The 19,833-nt window shown below is 46.5% G+C and overlaps 1 protein-coding gene across 3 annotated transcripts in view; it reads left to right on the top strand.

Annotated features, from left to right (window-relative positions):
* mettl24 (methyltransferase like 24) overlaps positions 1–19,833 on the top strand; it is a 113,810-nt gene that overhangs the window by 50,107 nt on the left and 43,870 nt on the right. Inside the window, exons 1-2 of one of the 3 annotated variants that reach the window (XM_087983075.1) lie at positions 8,636–8,747; positions 10,429–10,562. The exons of 1 other annotated variant lie outside the window; for it this stretch is intronic. Coding sequence is in view for 1 of the 2 variants with exons in the window: in XM_043687128.2 (XP_043543063.1) it covers positions 10,429–10,562 (134 nt within the window). In the remaining variant the exon portion in view is untranslated. Of the gene's footprint in view, positions 1–8,635; positions 8,748–10,428; positions 10,563–19,833 lie in introns of those variants that run through there. One more of the 3 variants, XM_043687128.2, reaches the window with a different exon arrangement.

Genomic DNA, 19,833 nt, shown 5'->3' with positions numbered 1-19,833 from the left:
TGTTGTCAGTCCAAAGGCAGCTGCATCCCAAACATAATCCCCTGTATCAGCTGCTCGAAATTTGTCACTGCTCCCTGTGCCCTCCCACCGTAACGTCCCCAATGCACTCCCATTATAGCTTCACCAGGGCATTCTCACTGTAAAGTCATCAATATGACAGGAGAAATCATACACCTAGCCAAGAGGAAAAGGGAAGCGTACATAATGTCCAGGCAGAACGGGCCCTGGAGAAATATCGGAAGAGTAGGACCAGTCTTAAACGAGCGATCAAGTGGGCTAAAAGGGGTCATGAAATAGCTTTAGTGAGCAGAATTAAGGAGAGTCCCAAGACCTTTCATTCTTATATAAGAAGCAAGCGGGTAACTAGAGATAGGGTTGGTCCACTAAAGAATAACGAAGGAAGGCTCTGTGTCGAACCTGAGTGAATGGGTGAGATTCTGAATGATTACTTTGCATCAGTGTTCACTGAGGAGAGGGACATGATGAATCTTGAGATTAGAGATAGAAGTTTGATTAGTCTGGATCAAGTTGACATAAGTAGGGAAGATGTGTTGGGTAGGCTAGAGGTTATTAAGGTGGACAAATATACAGGTCCGAATGAGGTCTATCCCAGGATGCTGAGGGAGGCGAGAGAGGAACTAGCTGGGGCCCTGACAGATATCTTTGTAGCATCCTTAAATACAGGTGAGGTGCCGGAGGACTGGAGGGTTGTCCCCCTGTACAAGAAGAGTAGTAGGGATATTCCGGGTAACTACAGACCAGTGAGCCTGACGTCAGTGGTGGGAAAGTTGCTGGAGAAGGTACTGAGGGATAGGATCTATTTATATTTTGAAAGGATTGGGCTTATCAGTGGTAGCCAACATGGTTTTGTGCGGGGGAGATCGTACCTTACCAACTTAATAGAATTCTTCAAGGAAGTGACCAAGTTGATAGATGAAGGAAGGGCTGTTGATGTCATATACATGGACTTTAGTAAGGCATTTGATAAGGTTCCCCATGGTAAACTATTAGAGAAAGTGAAGTCATATGGTGTGCAGGGTGTTCTAGCTAGGTGGATAAAGAACTGGTTGAGCAACAGGAGACAGAGAGTAATAGTTGAAGGAAGTTTCTCGAAATGGAGAAAGGTGACCAGTGGTGTTCCATGGGTCAGTGTTGGCGTCACTGTTGTTTGTAATATATATAAATGATCTGGAAGAGGGTACTGTTGGTATGATCAGCAAGTTTGCAGATGACACGAAGATTGGTGGAGTAGCAGAAAGCATAAGGGACTGTCAGAGAATACAGGAGGATATAGATAGACTGGAGAGTTGGGCGGAAAAGTGGCAGATGGTTCTCAATCCAGAAAAATGTGAGGTGATACATTTTGGGAAGTTTGGACAGATGCATGAGTAGGTGGGGAGCAGAGGGATATAGCTGCTTGAGATTTGGGCGGCAGGTTTGGACAGTGGATTTGGATCGGCTAAGGCTTTGAGGGCCGAAGGGCCTGTTCCTGGTCTGTAAATTTTCTTTGCTCTTGTTCTTCAATACACTTCCACTTTTACTTTCACCAGTGCATTCCCACTGAAATGTCACTGGTGCATTCCCACAGTAATGTCTCCAGTGCACTCCCACTGTAAAGTCTCCAGTGCACTCCTGCTGTAATGTAACTCCCACTGTAGTGTAACCAGTGCGCTCCCACTGTAACGTATCCAGTGCAACCCCACTGTAATGTAACTCCCACTGTAGCGTAACCAGTGCACTCCCACTGTAATGTCTCCAGTGCACGCCCACTGTAACATCTCCAGTGCATGCCCACTGTAACGTCTCCAGTGCACGCCCACTGTAACGTCTCCAGTGCACGCCCACTATAACGTCTCCAGTGCACTCCCACTGTAATGTCTCCAGTGCACGCCCACTGTAATGTCTCCAGTGCACGCCCACTGTAATGTCTCCAGTGCACGCCCACTGTAATGTCTCCAGTGCACTCCCACTGTAATGTGACCAGTGCACGCCCACTGTAATGTCTCCAGTGCACTCCCACTGTAATGTGACCAGTGCACTCCCACTGTAAGGTCTCCAGTGCACGCCCGCTGTAACGTCTCCAGAGCACACCCACTGTAATGTCTCCAGTGCACACCTACTGTAACTTCTCCAGTGCACTCCCACTGTAATGTCTCCAGTGCACTCCCACTGTAACGTCTCCAGTGCACTCCCACTATAATGTCTCCAGTGCACTCCCACTGTAATGTCTCCAGTGCACTCCCACTGTAATGTCTCCAGTGCACTCCCACTATAATGTCTCCAGTGCACCCCCACTGTAACATCTCCAGTGCACTCCCACTGTAATGTCTCCAGTGCACTCCCACTGTAATGTCTCCAGTGCACTCCCACTGTAATGTCTCCAGTGCAATCCCACTGTAACATCTCCAGTGCATTCCCACTGTAAGGTCTCCAGTGCACTCCCACTGTAACGTCTCCAGTGCTCTCCCACTGTAACATCTCCAGTGCACTTCCACTGTAATGTAACCAGTGCACTCCCACTGTAACATCTCCAGTGCACTCTCACTGTAACGTCCCCAGTGCACTCCCACTGTATTGTCTCCAGTGCTCTCCCACTATAATGTCTCCAGTGCACCCCCACTGTAATGTCTCCAGTGCACCCCCATTGTAATGTCTCCATTGCACTCCCACTGTAACATCTCCAGTGCACTCACACTGTAACGTCTCCAGTGCACTCACACTGTAATGTCTCCAGTGCACCCCCACTGTAACATCTCCAGTGCACTCCCACTGTAACATCTCCAGTGCACTCACACTGTAACGTCTCCAGTGCACTCACACTGTAATGTCTCCAGTGCACCCCCACTGTAACATCTCCAGTGCATTCCCACTGTAAGGTCTCCAGTGCTCTCCCACTGTAACATCTCCAGTGCACTCCCACTGTAATGTCTCCAGTGCTCTCCCACTTTAACGTCTCCAGTGCACTCCCACTGTAACGTCTCCAGTGCTCTCCCACTGTAACGTCTCCAGTGCTCTCCCACTGTAACATCTCCAGTGCACTCCCACTGTAATGTCTCCAGTGCTCTCCCACTTTAACGTCTCCAGTGCACTCCCACTGTAACGTCTCCAGTGCTCTCCCACTGTAACGTCTCCAGTGCTCTCCCACTGTAACATCTCCAGTGCACTCCCACTGTAATGTCTCCAGTGCTCTCCCACTGTAACATCTCCAGTGCTCTCCCACTGTAACGTCTCCAGTGCACTCTCACTGTCACTTCACTGGGAATCCAATGAAAGTGCTGTATGTTGGGCTGGATTCCAGCTTCATGTTGGAGATTTTCCAATAGCTCCTTGGAGATAGAACCTGTCTCCTCACCAATACCTCCCTGGTCTAGGTGAGACAAGAGATTGTCCTGTATTAGGAATTCCCACTTTCCTGGTTTCAGAGGAATGAGATATAAATTTGATGTGACTAACAGATAACAGCAACACAGAAGGGAATAATTTGGCTCTTTGGAAGAGGGGCTATGTATGTACTGTATATATGACCAGAACCTAGTTCTATCAGTGACTTGGAATCTGAGAGATGTTAATTGTGGGACGAGTTTGGGATTGGGGGGAATGGGGTGCATGCTGAATGTGACATGGCGCCTGACCCTCCCCAGTCCAGCTCCTTGTGTCTGATCTCTCCCCCAGGAGGGTCAGGTGCTTTCTATCGGAACACACAGTTCAAGAGCCTTATCCATCCCAGGGAAATGTAAGAATAAGTAAAATCAATGCATTTCTTCCCACAGTCAATCTAAAGTACATTCTGTGGGCAATTTCTGTTTCTCAGCAACTCCTGCAGATTTAAAGTACAATCTTCCTTTTCATTTATGTACGATTGTGGACACTTGATGAATTGACAGTGGTCCTGAGGAGGTTGCAAGGTGTGGGTAGGAGCTGGGATTGTGTGGGAGTCCCGATACAGCTGACTTGGCTGTGGAAGTTGAAACATCTGATAGGCACTTACTCGGGATCTGGGACCCTCCAGAAAAATCCCCAGCTCAGAAACTTTGGAAAACCCCTGATGCTCTTACCTGAATAATTAGCCAGGGAAAGCCAGAGGAATAAAAGCCTATTCTAACTCGCCCTGGCTAACTATGAAACTGAACACGGTTACCCCTCCCCACTCTACTGTATGGTGCCGAGAGTGTGGTGCTGGAAAAGCACAGCAGGTCAGGCAGCATCCAAGGAGCAGGAGAATCAACATTTCGGGCATAAGGCCAAGGGGGCTGAGAGATAAATGGGAGGGGATTGAGGCTGGGGGGGAGGTAGCTGAGAGTGCAATAAGTAGATAGAATTGGGGGAGAAGGGGATAGGTCGGAGAGGAGGATGGAGTGGATAGGGGGGAAGGACGATGGGCAGGTCAAGGGGGCAGTGCCGAACTGGAGGCTTGGAACTGGGATTATGTGGGGGGAGGGGAAATTAGGAAGCTGGTGAAATCCACATTGATCCTGTGGTGTTGGAGGGTCCTGAGGCAGAAGATGAGGTGTTCTTCCTCCAGGTGTAGAGTGGTTAGGGTTTGGCGATGGAGGAGGGGGAGTTGAAGCATTCAGCCACGGGACAGGGGGGTTGGTTTGTCCCAGAGATGTTCTCTGAAATGATCCGCAAGTAGGCGTCCTGACTCCCCCGATGCAGAGAGACCATACTGGGTACAACAGATATAGTAGATGACATTGGTGGAGGTACAGGTACATTTCTGTCAGGTGTGGAAGGAACCTTTCGGGCCTTGGATGGAGGTGAGGGGGGAGGTGTGGGCGCAGGTTTTGCAGTTCCTGCAGTGGCAGGGGAAGGTGCCGGGAATGGGGTATGGGCTGGTGGGGTGAGCGTGGACCTGATAAGGGAGTCACAGAGGGAATAGTCTCTTCGGAACACAGATAGGGGTGGGGAGGGAAAAATATACCTGGTGGTGGGGTGTGTTTGTAGGTGGCAGAAGGGAAGAGGATGGTGTGATGTATGCGGAGAATGGTGGGGTGGAAGGTGAGGATTGGGAACGTGAAGTTTCTGCCCTTGTGTCAACAAGGAGAAAGTGAGGACGGCAGATGCTGGAGATCAGAGTTGAGAGTGTGGTGCTGGAAAAGCACAGCAAGTCAGGCAGCATCCGAGGAGCAGGAGAATTGATGATTTGGGCATAAGCCCTTCATCAGGAATGAGGCTTGTGGGCAGGGCGGGTGGGGGGGGGGGGGTGAGAGATAAATAGGAGGGGGTGGGATTAGGGGGAAGGGAGCTGAGAATGCGATAGGTAGATGAAGGTGATGGAGAAGGTGATTGGTCGGAGAGAAGGGTGGAGCAGATAGATGGGAAAGGTGATGGACAGGTTAGGAGGGCAGTACCGAGTTGGAGGCTTGGGACTGGGATAATGTGGGGGAAGGGAATTGAGGAAACTGGTGAAATCCACATTGATCCCAGGTGGTTGGAGGGTCCCAAGGCGTTCTTCCTCCAGGCTTCGAGTTGACAATGGAGGAGGTACAGGACCTGCATGCCCTTGGCAGAGTGGGAGGGGGAGTATACTCATTCCTGATGAAGGGCTCCTGTGCCTCAGATGCTGCTTGACCTGCTGTGCTTTTCCAGCACCACACTCTCGACTCTGTTCTCCAGCATCTGCAGTCCTCACTTTCTCCTTCCCTGTATGGTGGTCAACATTGGCATATTAAATCAGTTCTGGAAGGCACTGCCATTCTCAGGCCTCAGAGGCCTCGCCTACAGCCTGTAAGATAATGTGAGGGGATGCTGTTGGATTGCCTGCAACCCCTTTGAGCAGATCCTCTGAAATGGGGTTCCCCACCCAAAGTAGTAACCTGGAGAAGATGAAGCATTACAACTGGTGCACAGGTTGAACCAGGATGGCAGAACGGGAGTGGCTTTGCTGTAGCTCCCTGCTTTACAAACCTGAATAAAGGGACAAGGAACAGCCCGTCGAGCCAGCTCCACCATTCAGTAAGATCGTGGCCAATCTGATTCTAACCTCAACTTTATATTCCTGTAGATCCCCAGTAATCTTTCCTCCCCTTGGTAATCAAGAATCTGTCCACCTCTGCCCTAAAGATATCTACGAGTCTGCTTTTGTGTGTGTTTGTGTGCGCGTGTGAGTGGGAGAGAGAGAGAGACTGTATGTCTGTGTGTGTTTGAGAGTGTGTGTATCTATGTGTGTGTACGGGTGTGTGTGTGTGTCTATGGGAGTGTGTGTGTCTTTGTGTGTGTACTGGAGTGTGTGTGTCTATGTGTGTTGAGAGTGTGTGTGTGTCTATGTGTGTGTACAGGAGTGTGTGTTTGAGAGTGTGTATGTTTGTGTGTGTTTGAGAGAGTGTATGTATGTGTGTTTGAGAGTGTGTGTGTACGGGAGTGTGTGTGTGTGTCTATGTGTGTACAGGAGTATGTGTTTGTGTGTGTATGGGAGTGTGTGTGTGTCTATGTGTGTGTACAGGAGTGTGTGTGTGTCTGTGTGTGTCTATGTGTAGGTACGGGAGTGTGTGTCTGTGAGTGTGTATGGGAGTGTGTGTGTATCTATGTGTGTGTACGGGTGTGTGTGTGTGTCTATGTGTGTGTATGGGAGTGTGTGTGTCTTTGTGTGCGTACGGGAGTGTGTGTGTGTCTGTGTGTGTGTACAGGAGTGTGTGTTTGAGAGTGTGTGAGTGTTTGTATTTGTTTGAAAGAGTGTATATGTGTGTGTTTGAGAGTGTGTGTATATGTTTGAGAGTGTGTGTGTGTATGGGAGTGTGTGTGTGTGTCTATGTGTGTACAGGAGTGTGTGTTTGTGTGTGTATGGGAGTGTGTGTGTGTCTATGTGTGTATACAGGAGCGTGTGTGTGTCTATGTGTGTGTACAGGAGTGTGTGTTTGTGTGTGTATGGGAGTGTGTGTGTGTCTATGTGTAGGTACGGGAGTGTGTGTCTGTGTGTGTGTATGGGAGTGTGTGTGTGTCTATGTGTGTATACAGGAGTGTGTGTGTGTGTGTGTGTACGGGAGTGTGTGTCTGTGTGTGTACGGGAGTGTGTGTGTCTATGTGTGTATATGGGAGTGTGTGTGTGTCTATATGTGTGTACAGGAGTGTGTGTTTGTGTGTGTATGGGAGTGTGTGTGTGTCTATGTGTAGGTACGGGAGTGTGTGTCTGTGTGTGTGTATGGGAGTGTGTGTGTGTCTATGTGTAGGTACGGTAGTGTGTGTCTGTGTGTGTATGGGAGTGTGTGTGTGTCTATGTGTGTATACGGGAGTGTGTGTGTGTGTCTATGTATGTGTATGGGAGTGTGTGTGTGTCTGTGTGTGAGTACGGGAGTGTGTCTGTACGGGAGTGTGTGTCTGTGTGTGTGTACGGGAGTGTGTGTGTGTACGGGAGTGTGTGTCTGTGTGTGTGTACGGGAGTGTGTGTGCGGGAGTGTGTGTCTGTGTGTGTGTACGGGAGTTGTGTGTGTGTGTGTGTGTACAGGAGTGTGTGTCTGTGTGTGTTTACGGGAGTGTGTGTGTGTACGGGAGTGTGTGTCTGTGTGTGTGTGCGGGAGTGTGTGTCTGTGTGTGTGTGTGTGTGTACAGGAGTGTGTGTCTGTGTATGTGAGAGAGAGTGTGTCTCTGTTTGCTGTCATGTTTCTCTTCTGATGCTAATGCTCAAATAACAACTTTTATTGGAAGAAATGTCACAACCTGCTCAATTATGGGCTTTGCCTTTTGCCGATCCATAAAGTTCTTATATTAAAAAGCTCTCAGATCATGAAGATGAAAAGATTGTTTATTTTGTTATTTCTAATCAGATGAAAGAGCGGGCTTGCTCCTCTGAGCCTGAATATTCCAATGTTTGTTTTCACTAAGAAATTCTTTGTTCTTGGATTGCGAGTAAACCTTTGATAAATAAGACATCAATACAGTGAATGTTGCTCTCTGTTCACTTCCACTGAGCTCTCTTTTGTTGTCAATTTGCTATTTAACTTCTGTGGCCTCCAAGGCTCTCAATGCACCCATTGAAAACCAACAGTATAATCTCATTACTCCCAGATAAGCCTAATAATTATCTAGCAGTGTGGAGAAGGCAATCTCTCAATTCCAGTGACCTTCATCCATTGCTCAAGCTTCAGTTTCCTAATTTGCAATGTCATTGGAATTGTCTGACTGAATTACTGCTTTGTAATCAGACATTATCTGTGGATTAGAAACAGAGCAATGTTGCAGTGAATGTTATTCAATTAGAAGTGACCGACCTTTTTGGTTACATTTGATTTTCTGTTTGCAGATGAAGTCTCATTTGAACCCACATGGTTAACTTCCATTTGTTCTATTTAGTTGGTGTATAATCTGGTCAGGCATCAATAACAGTGGTGTGACTGCCCACACGTGTGTGAAAAGCAAATGTTTCTGAGCCGGCTCCATTCCCATATACAGGGAGGAAGCAGAGGCTGGCTCCCAACCCTTGGCAGAACTGAGTGACGATTCATTACATTAGTCCTCTGCCCAGAATAACTTGTCCTGAGATTGACTCGAGTCTCCCGGAGGACTCTGGGAGGCCCAGGAATAGCTGTTGGCTTGCTGTTCATGCTGTAACGAGGCAAGGAGTGTGTATACCTCCTCAATCCTTTCTCCCAAACTCTTCCACTGCCCGGCCCCCTGCCCCACCTTCTCCACTGCCTTCTCCTTGGAAACAACCTGATTTGGTGTCGTGCCCAATCTCTCTCTGTTTGGCTCGTTTGCTTACGTGATGCACTCTCGTTCACACTTTAAAAAGTCATTAAAGGTGCTATATAAAAGTAAGTTTGTTGTTGGTTTGATTGGTGACTTTATTCGGGAAAGGAAACTTGCAAAGGCAAGTACAATGTCTTCTTTCACCCACAACTCTGGGTGGCCGCGCTGTGCAACCAGGGTTGACCTTGCCAGAGTCGAGAGTGTGTTGCTGGAAAAGCACAGTAGGTCAGGCAGCATCCAAGGAGCAGGAGAATCAACGATTTGGGCAAAAGCCCTTCATTAGGATGCTCCTTGGATGCTGCCTGACCTACTGTGCTTTTCCAGCACCACACTCTCGACTCTGATCTCCAGCATCTGCAGTCCTCACTTTCTCCTAATTGACCTTCACCTTGCCTGAGCTACAGTCCAGCCTGCTCTGCATCATTTGGCTTGGCCCACCCTGTCCTGAGGCCTGCGTTTTGCTGGAACTCCTGTCTCTGCTCCCAGGGAAGGTCTCTCCCTGCTGCTATTACTAAATGCCCTCTAAAACTGCAGATGGTTACAGATGGGTTTTTGTTTAGTATGTGTTATGTAATAAATAGCACAAGGTAATTAATTAAGATCTACCATCGTGAGAAACACAATGTTTTATCTATTCTTCCGATTAATTTTTGGGATGTAGGTGACATTGGTCAGGCTGGTATTTCTTTGGAGTTGCTCCCGAGAAACCCCGTGACTCTCTCAGCTACTGCAGGCATTCATCAGGCTAATGTCCTCCGCCCAAACATCTTCATCTGCTTCCCTCCATCATCAGGCCATAAATTCCCTGTCACTCAGTCACAACAATATGTTCCATCTACAAGAAGCACTGCAGAAATTCACCAAAGATCCTCAGATAGCGTCTTCCAAACCCACCACCACCTCCACCCAGAAGGATAAGGGCGGCAGATACTTGGGAACACTGCCACCTGAAAGTTCCCTTCTGAGTTGCTCTCCATCTTGACTTGGAAATAAATCATCATTTCTCCACCGCCGCTGAGTCAAAATCCTGGAATTCCTTCCCTAAGGCTATTGAGGGTCAGCCCTCAGCACATGGACGAATGCAGTTCCCAAATGCAGCTTGCCACTACCTTCTGAAGGGTAACTAGGGATGAGCCCAAACATTGATACCCACATCGCTTCAGTCAGTAAAAATAGCACCTTGCTGTTGGACTGCTATCCTGCGTGAGCAGATCCGAAGGTTTATTTCCCTGTAACAGCAGCAAGTAAGTTTGGGTTTTAATGAAAGTTCTCTCTTTTAGTTAGTGCTTTATTTTCATTTGTTGATATCTGCTGTCTATTTCTGGATTTCTTTATAACTGAATTCAAACTGCCGTGGTCTGATTGGACCTCATGTTCTCAGATTAATTAGTGCAGGCCCCTGACATACCGGTCCTGGTAACATAGCCACTGCTCTTCACTGTGCTGTGGTAAATAACTTCATTTTACAGCCTGGTATATCTTCCTGTCTGAGATGGCTGTGCAACCTCAGATGAGATTGATGTATGTACCACAACGGTGCATCACAAAATGTCAATCACCTCCAAATGAGAGAGTTGAGGGATATTTGGAGTGGGTGGGAGACTAGAGTTCAACCCTGAGCTTATTTAATATCAGAGCATGGTCAAAAGGGCTGAATGATCTCCTCCTATTAATTTATGTCTTTGCATGTTCATACATCACAGCAGTTTTCTTTCACAGCACTAATTCCCTTTTGTCACTGTACAGATTTCCTGTAATAAGCCAAATGAGGAGATTGACAGTCTGGAACTCAGCCAGGAACCATGGCCTGTTTGTCTGGACAGTGCTTTTCACCTTGTTCAGCAGATCCGCAGAAAACAGTGCAGGGTTTACTCAGTCGGGTGAGTGTGATTCTGTGCAGTCTGGTCTTCTGATTACATGTCAGCAATGGCAAGCTGTATTCAGCAACAACGGTCAGGCTGGACCTGAAGACACCTAACTAATGACCAGAGTGGGGAAGGAACTGAGATTTGTCATTGAAAAAGTGGTGAGAGTGCTTAGCCTTCCCTGGTAACACTCTCATCTCTAGGGACTGAAGATCATGAGTCCCAGTCCAGACACTCCAGCAGCAAGCTGACGCAATGGAGTGCTGCACTGCCAGAGGTGCTGTCATTTTGTATGAGGTATTAAATTGTGGTCCCTCAGTATGTCCTATCAGGCAAATGTAAACGATGTTTTGAAACTGAGTGGATGTCCTGGTAAACCATCATCCTTGAACCAACATCAATAACAGAAATATTTCTCTGTTTACACTTTTTTTTTGTGGGATCTTGCTTTGTATCCCACTGGTCAGTGCATTTCCTGCACTGGAAGTGAGTACACTTCAAAGTACTTCATTTGCAAGAAAGCACCTTATCACAAAAGACCATGAACGGTGTTTAAAAAGTGTTTAAATGTGGCCTTGATTAAGGGGAGTCCCTCTCACTTCACTTCTGGAATTCAGCTGTTGTCCATGGTTGATCAGGAATGTAATAAGCTCAGGAGCTGTGTGGCCCTGGCTGTACCCATGTTAAGGGACAGCTGGTATCTCCAATGCACCCACCCCCCCATAACATTTCAGACCAGTTGGGGATAGGGAGGGTAGGCAGCCACTAGATTTTATGAATCTTACCCACCTTTCAAACGCTGCCAGCAGGGGTGTGTAAAACCCATCACAATGTGTGAGAGGGGTACAACCGTGGAAGGATAATGGAGGTATCTGGGCCCTAACCACCAGAGTCAGGGAATGATATAACATAGAGGGAGGCCATTCATCCCATCGTACCAGTGCCAGCTTATTCTTCGGGTTGCCCTTCTCTTTCCCAGAATTCTGTCAAATGTCTCCCTTCAAATATTTATCCAACTCACTTTTGAAAGTTCTATCTGAATCCCCTTCCAAATCTTTCAGGCACTACATTCCAGACCTTGATCGGTCAGTGTATATAAAAATAAATTTCCTATTGTTCCTAGTTCTTTTGCCTATCCCCTTCAATCAAGTGCTCAGGTGACCAAAATCTTCTGTCAGTTTTTAAAAGCCCCCATCAAATATCTCATCTCTCCTACATAACCAAAGTCCCTAATCCTTGGAATTACTCTCATAAATCCCTTCTACTCATTCTCCAAAACCTTGATACCCTCCATAAACCAGTGTTCCTCAAAATGAACCCAATACTCATGCTGAAACCAAAGCAATGGTTTGCACAGATTTAGCTTCCTTGTTTACCAAGGTAGGAAACCAGTAAAATCTTCAAATTGCATACTGATATGATCCCAGTTTATGTTAGTACTGAACAAGTCAGATCCCAGACTGAAATTTGGCTTGATAGATTATATTTTCTTTTTGTCTTTAATGAGGTGATCTCTCACTGAAACATAAGCATGAAATCTTGCAGATTAATACAGATTTTCTGTATTAATAACAATACAGGAGTTTATTATGCAAATGAAATGAAGATAAAATGAATCAAACTATTTGGATCTAATGCAAATTTAACAAGTTCAAATCACACTGTAAAATATAACTCCAAACCACCTCTTGACAGCGCTCAGACCAGAGAAAATCTCCTCTGCTATCAGCTCTATAGAATCTGACAGCTTTTTCTGGAACCTTCATACACCTGAGTTTAAATCTTCTCAGTTGCAAATAACCTCTTCAGGGCTTACCCAAACACCTCTGACCTGGAACTGTTACTAAACTCCTTGCTCTGAGGGAATCCATTTTTAACAAATGTAAATTAGCTTCTCCCTTTCCCAGGAACAGCTACTCTACATATTCATCTTCAGCGAAGAACATTACAGAACTGCCTCAAACTGAAACTAAAATTGAAAGGTTTCTCACCAGCCATGGATTTTCTCCCCCAAACCTATATGTAAAACAAGGCTGGAATCTTTGGCCAGAAAGCCTAATGTGTATGTTATTTACTCGTAGACTCTACATTTGTTCTTAGAGGTCACCTCTCAGAAACTGTTTTTATAAAAAACATCATGGCAACAGAAATACTTATAAGTTAATCATTAATCCCCTTCTGACATGCAGAAAACCCAAATACCACTAGGTCAAAACTTAAAAATCTAAACTGAAAAGTAAATGATATTAAAAGGTGTATAAATCCTACACTTTACATCACAATATTGGTTGGACTCAATTTGTATACTTCAAATGGAGCTCCAGTATGACCACGATGTTAATTTCTAAGTAATGAGAAAGCTTGACTCAGTGTGGTTCCTGTAATGAAGCTGGGATATTCCGATAGCAGGTCAAATATACTTTTAAAAAGCTCAGTAGAGCTATGCAGTTAAGAACTGGCTGAAGCTGCAGAATTATGCTCTGTCTGCAGCTCTCCCACTGGGAAACACATTAGGACGACTCTGCAGGACTTTCTCATTAAAAGCCACTAATCACAGGGCAGCCATCACTTATAGCCAGCACCAAATGTGGAGTGAACTGTTCATATTTGTTAACAACTAAAGCAGCCAGGTTATTAAGGAGCCTAGTACCTTAATTTAACACCCGCAAATGTTGAGCAGTGTGGCAGCTAAGTTAACAGTGCAGCTTGAAATGATTAGTGTTATGATTCAGTCTGTCCCACAACTGATTGCAGTTTCACGATTGACTCACAATTAACACAAGATCCTTTAGTCTGTGAGTCAGATGAACATCCTCCAGATTTTTCCAGTCTGTTGTCAAAATGTCAGTATCAGCTCCTGTTTATGTTGTTAACCTCAGCTGACTAAAGTCAGCAATGAATTTCAACAATGCATAATGAAAATGTTAGTCTTAGCCAGGTTGAGTGTTTGCAATGAAGCAGATTAAAAATACTGCACTCCTGAAGTGGCAGCAGGAGTGAGGGTACCTCCTACAGGAAGTCTATCCATTGGAGATATATGTCCTCAAGTCTGGGCTCTCAGACCAGACACCCCCAACACCCTCGCACCCTTTGCTGCTTGATATCTTGGACCTGGCTCCAGCAAAGCCTTCACAAGGAATAGTGTTTGCAGTCCAGTTGTTCACAATCGGCATCATTAACTCGGATGTGCAGGCCAAGTATAATGCTTCCAAGTTTCCTAATGACACAAAAAAAAACCAGGTGGAACCTGAGTGGTGAGGAGGATATGAAAAGGTGAATTATACAGGCTAGGTTAATGGGCAAGAACATAGCAGGCAGAATGTCACGTAAAGTTATCGCCTTTGGCTGGAAAAACTGAAAGGAGTTCCAGTCCAGACAGACTGTCACGAAATGTGATATTCCAGTATATGACTCACCTCATCTTCAGTCGCTCTCTATATCAGGGTGTGTGTGTGTGTGTTTTTGTTAGTATTTTGTCATATAAATAAACTTTACAAAAACTTGACTATCTGCCATGTTTCTGAAGGGATTGAGAAATGCTGATGTTCCAAGGGATTTGCGTGTCCTTGATCATTAGACTCTGAAAGCTCACACACTGCTGCAGCAGGAGATTAGGAAGGCACATGGGATGTTGGCTTTTATTTCAAAGGGAATTCAGTACAACAGTAAAGATGTCTTGCTGCAGTTATATAGGGCCTTAGTGAGACTATACATAGAGTATAGTCTCCTTTTGCTCTCCTTACCTAAGAAAGGACATCCTTGTCAGAAGTGGGTACAGTGTAGGTTCACCAGGTTAAATGATGCAATACTGTGATTGTTGTGTGAGGAGAGATTGAGGAAACTGGAAATGTGTTCTCTAGAGTTTAGAGGAATGAGCACTGATCATACAAAGTTCTTACAGCAAAGTTCTGGGTCACCACACTGTAGGAAGGATGTGATGGCACTGGAGGGTGTAAAGGAGATTCACCCGGATGTTGCCCGGGATGAAGAGAGGTTAAATAAGCTCAGGTTGTTTTCTTTGGAGCAGAGAAGGCTGAGAGGGGACCTGATAGAGATGTGTCAGATTCTCTTCACCCTGGGTCAGGGAGGGTGAAGAGAAGCAGCTGTTCCACTTAGTCAAAGGGTCAATAACAAGAAAGCATAATTTTAATGTGAAAGGCAGGAGGTTTAGAGGGGATTTGGGGAAAAATATTTTTTGTTTACCCAGAGGGTGGTGGGGGCCTGGAATGTGCTGCCTGCGAGGGTAGTTGAGGTAGAAAACCTCACAATCTTTGTAAAGCACTTGGATGAGCATTTGAACTATCATAATGTTCAAGGCTATGGGCCTAGTGTGGGAAAGTGGGACTAGTGCAGGTAGTGGTATACCTTTGACAGTACAGACTTGATGGACCAAAGGGCCTCTTGTGTGCCATGTGATTCTATTACAGGTAGGTGCACAAAGGCTGTCTACCCCTAGAACGGTTTGTAGGGGCTGTCTTGGGACTAGTCTCAGAATAAGGGGACTGAGATGGAGGAATATCTTCCCTCAGAGATAGTGAATCTTGGGAATTGTCTATCCTGGGATAGACACTCAGTGATTGAAGTCAGAAATCTGTAGGTTTTCCAGATATTAAAGATATTGATGGATATGGGAAAAGTGTAAGGAAGATCACTTTGAATGAGATCAGCCATGATCTAGCAGAGCAAGCTTAATGGGCTGAATGGCCTGTTCCTGTATCTCGGTTCCATTTGCTTCTTTCCTTTGGGAAGTGGGTGTAGTCCCAGCAGTGGCCATCACTGGGACCTGGCGCTGCTGGGACTGTATTTGAACATTCGATGGCTGTGCGGCAGTTGGTGTCAATGGAGGATGTGTTCACTTGGGCTGTGAGAAGGGAAACGTTACTCTCCAAATATCCTGCCCTTGAAACAGCAGGAGGGGTTAGGGTCGCACCCCTTAAAGTGGATACCTTTCAGGAGAAACTTAAGGCAGGTTTAAAATGGTGAACTACATTGGTGGAGTAAATAAGGAGAACCCAGTGTAAAAATATATCGGTGACCGTTCAACACAAACTGGCAGTGGTTGGTTGTAGAGAGAGAACCTGAAAGGAGATGTGGAAGGGGTTTTTCACCGAGTGAGGGTTGGACATTGCGGGGTGCCATGGTGCTGCTATTCCTCACCTCATCTGAAAAGATCCTATCAATTTGGATCTTGGACTGAGGGGGGCACCCAAAGGTGCAGGAGGTCAGCAATGGACTGGTGAGCTGGGCAGAGCAGTGGCAAATCAAACACAGCGCGTTCTTGGGTAAGGGATCACACTATGAATGGTAAGGCCTTGGAAAGTACTGAAGATCAGAGGGACAGACCCACAGAACCCTGACAGTAGTAGGGCAAGTGGATATGGTGGTTAGGGAAACAGAGAATACCTGCCTTTATTAGGCAAAGTATAGAATACAAGAGAATGGGAGGTTACGCTGGGAATGTACAACACACCGGCTAGGTCACAACTGGAATACTGAGTGCAGTTCTGGTCATCGCATTTTATAGGAAAGATATGATAGCACCGGAGAGGGGACAGAGGAAATTTACCAGGAGGCTGCCTGCACTGGACGGTCTGAGTGATGGGGAAAAGCTGGGGTGGTTTTCCTTGGAGCAGCAAATACTGAGAAGGGACCTGATGGTTATCTGTGAGATTATGAGGAGCACAGACAGAGTGGATAGAAGGGAACTTTCTCCAAAGTAGAGGGGACGTAGGTTTAGGGAAAGAGGTGGAAGGCTAAAAGGGAAGTTGAGGCAATATATTTTTCACTCAGGAGGCGAGAGGAGACTGGAACTCACTGCCTGAAATGATGGTTGAGTCAGAAACTCTTGTAACATTTAAACAGTGTTTAGACATCACATGCATTGCCATAGCCTTCAGGGCTCTGATCTAAAAGCTGGAAAATGGGATAAGTGTACTCTGAACTTTGCTGGCTAGCATGAACACAATGGGCAGAGTGGCCTCCTTCTGCACTGTAAATGTCTCGAGGTCTATCTCTGCATCTATGGTGCTGCTTCTTTCATTCAATTTTCCAAGAAATCCCTGCCGAAATGAAATGTTTTTTTTTTACCTGACATTCCCTCTGCCAGCCCCTTTCACAAAGCTCCGACCCCATAGTGTGACTTGCCCCTGTGCCCTTCCCGGCGCACAAACAGCACCAGCCCCTCCTGTCATTTACTCCCCATCCCCCTTGCCTTGCCTTGCTTCCTCAGCTGAATTCCTAGACACTGGTTCTTGTGCAGTAATAACACTCCACGGTTTGTGTTTGCCGTGGAAAACATTTGATCTGTAGCCCAGGGTTAGGTCAGTCTGAAGTGCTCAGTTATTTTCCGAGATTTCAGATAAACTGAGGTTGAACATTCGGTGTTCCAAAGGACAGGAAGCAATGGTAAACAAAAAGCAATAAATCTGCAGATGGAATCTTTTTTTGATCTGGTTTTAGATTTAAATGCAGGGAGGGCTACTCCCATTGCATTGTTGAAGATGAAAAGCATAAGTGATGTGGCACTGAGCTGTGACAGCAGCAAGTCTGAAAGCGGGTGGGTCAGCTAGAGACTGGGAAAGGAGGGGGCAGAGAGATAGCAACACAGGCTGGGTTTCAGCTAAAAGATGTAGGAGCAGAATTAGGCCGTTCGGCCCATCAGGTCTGCTCTGCCATTCGATCATGGCTGATAATGTTTCTCAACCCCATCCTCCTGCCTTCTCCCTGTAACCTTTGATCCCCTTACTTATCGAGAACCTACCTATCTGCCTTAAATACACTCAGTGACTTGGTCTCTATAGTCCTCTGTGGCAATGAGTTCCACAGACTCACACCGTCTGGTTAAAGAAACTCCTCCTCATCCCAGTTCTAAAGGATGATCCCATCACTCTGAGGCACTGCCCTCAGGTCCTAGTCTCTCCTACCAATGGAAACATCTTGTCCATGTCCATCCCATCTAGGCCTCTCAGTATTCTGTAAGCTTCCATCAGATTCTTCCCCTCCCATCTATCCTTGTAAACTTTGGGTTCAGAGCAGAGTCTTCAACCCCTACCCATATGACAAGCCCTCCATTCCTGGCATCATTCTTGTAAACCTCCTCTTCCCCCCCCCCCCCCCCCCCCATCCAACAGCACATCCTTCCTTAGATACAGGGCCTGGAGCTGCTGACAATATTCCAAATGCGTTCTGACCACAGCCTTACACAGCCTCAGTCAAAGAGTGTGGTGCTGGAAAAGCACAGCAGGTCAGGCAGCATCTGAAGAGCAGGAGAGTCAACGTTTCGGGCATAAGTCCTTCATCAGTAATGTAGGGGGAGGGTGGGCATGGTGGGGAGCTGTGAGATAAATAGGAAGGTGGGGCTGGGACAAGGTAGCTGGGAAGGCGATAGGTAGATGAAGGTGGGCCAATGGTGATAAGTCAGAGGAGAGGGTGGAGCCGATAGGTGGGAAGGAAGATAGACAGGTAGGACAGTTCAAGAGGCGCTGCCGAGTTGGAGGGTTGGGTCTGGGATGAGGTGGGGGGAGGGGAAATGAGGAAACTGGTGAAATTGATGTTGATGACATGTGGTTGGAGGGTCCAAAGCCAGGAGATGAAGTGTTCTTCCTCCAGGCATCGGGTAACATGGATTTGGCGGTGGAGGTGGCCCAGAACTTGTATGTTCTTGATGGAGTGGGAAGGGGAGTTGAAGTGGTTGGCCACAGGTCAGTGGGGTTTTTTGGTGTGTGTGTGTGTGTCCCAGAGATGTTCCCTGAAGTGTTCCACAAGTTGGCATCCTGTCGCCCCAATATAGAGCAGACAACAGTGAGAGCAATGGACTCGGTAGATGAGGTGTTTGGATGTGCAGGAATCCAGCATCCATTTATTCACCTTCAGACCTTTCAACATCTGCACTCTTCACTTTCTCCTTATACAGCCTCAGCAGTACATCCCCGCTCCTGTATTCTAGCCCTCTCGAAATGAATGTTAACATTGCATTTGCCTTCCTAACTACCAACACAACCTGCATGTTAATCTTAAGGAAATCCTGAACTAGGACTCCCAAGTCCCTTTGTGCTTCAGATTTCCAAAGCCTTTTGCTGTTAGGAAAATAGGCTATGCCTGTATTCTTCCTACCAAAGCTCATACATTCCCACATTGTATGCCATCTGCCGCTTCTTTACCCACTCTCCTAGCCTGTCCGAGTCATTCTGCAGCCTCCTCACTTCCTCAACATTATCCATCCCTCCACCTATCTTGGTGTCATCTGCAAACTTAACAACAATTCCCTCAGTTTTCCTTTATCCAGGTCATGAAGACACAATGTGCATAGGTGTGGTCCCAACACTAACCCCTGTTGAACTCCATTAGTCACCAGCTGCCATCCTGAAAAAGACCCCTTTATTCCCACCAGTTAGCCAATTCAGTATCTATGCCAGTACCTTGCCCCTAACACCATGGGCTCGTATCTTATTTAGCAGCCTTTTGTGCAGCACCTTGTCAAGGGCTTTCTGGAAATCCGAATTGATCACGTCCACTGACTCTCCTTTGTCTAACTTGCTTGTTGACTCCTCAAAGAATCCTATTGAATTTGTCAGACGTGACCTGCCCTTGATGAAGAGTGCTGACTCAGCCTTATTTTACCATGCACTTGCAAGTACTCTGCAATCTCATTCTTAAAAATTGCTTTTTTAGTTATCCGCTCTTGGTTTTCAAAAGCTTCCCAATTCTCTGGCTTCCCACTAATCTTCGCCACATTATCTATTCTTTCTTTAGTTTTTATGGTGCCCCTGACCTCCCTTCTCAGACATGGCTGCCTCGTCCTCTCCCTAATATATTAACCATCCGACCATCCTGTCCCACTCGCCTCTTTCCAGACTCTTCTTAAAGCACTCCCCTTTGACTCAGCTTTCTGGTTACTGCTAAAGCCTCCTTCTTGGATTTGGTCTCATTTTAGATTTTACTTGATCCCTCAAAAATCATAGTTGTTTTGTTTCTAAGGCCCCAATCCATTAGAGGGTGTGTTGTTTAACGTCATATTGTAAACAGCTCCTACATGTACAAACAGCCAGGCACGGCCCAATAAGTCCACACCAACCCTCCGAAGAGTAACCCACCCCCACCTCTGACTAATGTACCTAATACTATGGACAATTTAGCATGACCAATTCACCTGACTTGCACATCTTTGGACTGTGGGAGGAAAGTGGAGCACGCAGAGGAAACCCACACAGACACAGGGAGAATGTGCAAACTACACACAGACAGTCACCCGAGGCTGGAATGGAACCTGGGACCCTAGCGCTGTGAG

This window comes from Chiloscyllium plagiosum, unplaced genomic scaffold (assembly GCF_037043375.1).
Source record: "Chiloscyllium plagiosum isolate Xiang-an unplaced genomic scaffold, Cpla_swu_hap1 HiC_scaffold_3, whole genome shotgun sequence".
NCBI lineage: Eukaryota > Metazoa > Chordata > Chondrichthyes > Orectolobiformes > Hemiscylliidae > Chiloscyllium > Chiloscyllium plagiosum.
Note: the sequence above shows the minus strand (reverse complement) of the source record. Positions and strands in the feature narration are given on the sequence as shown.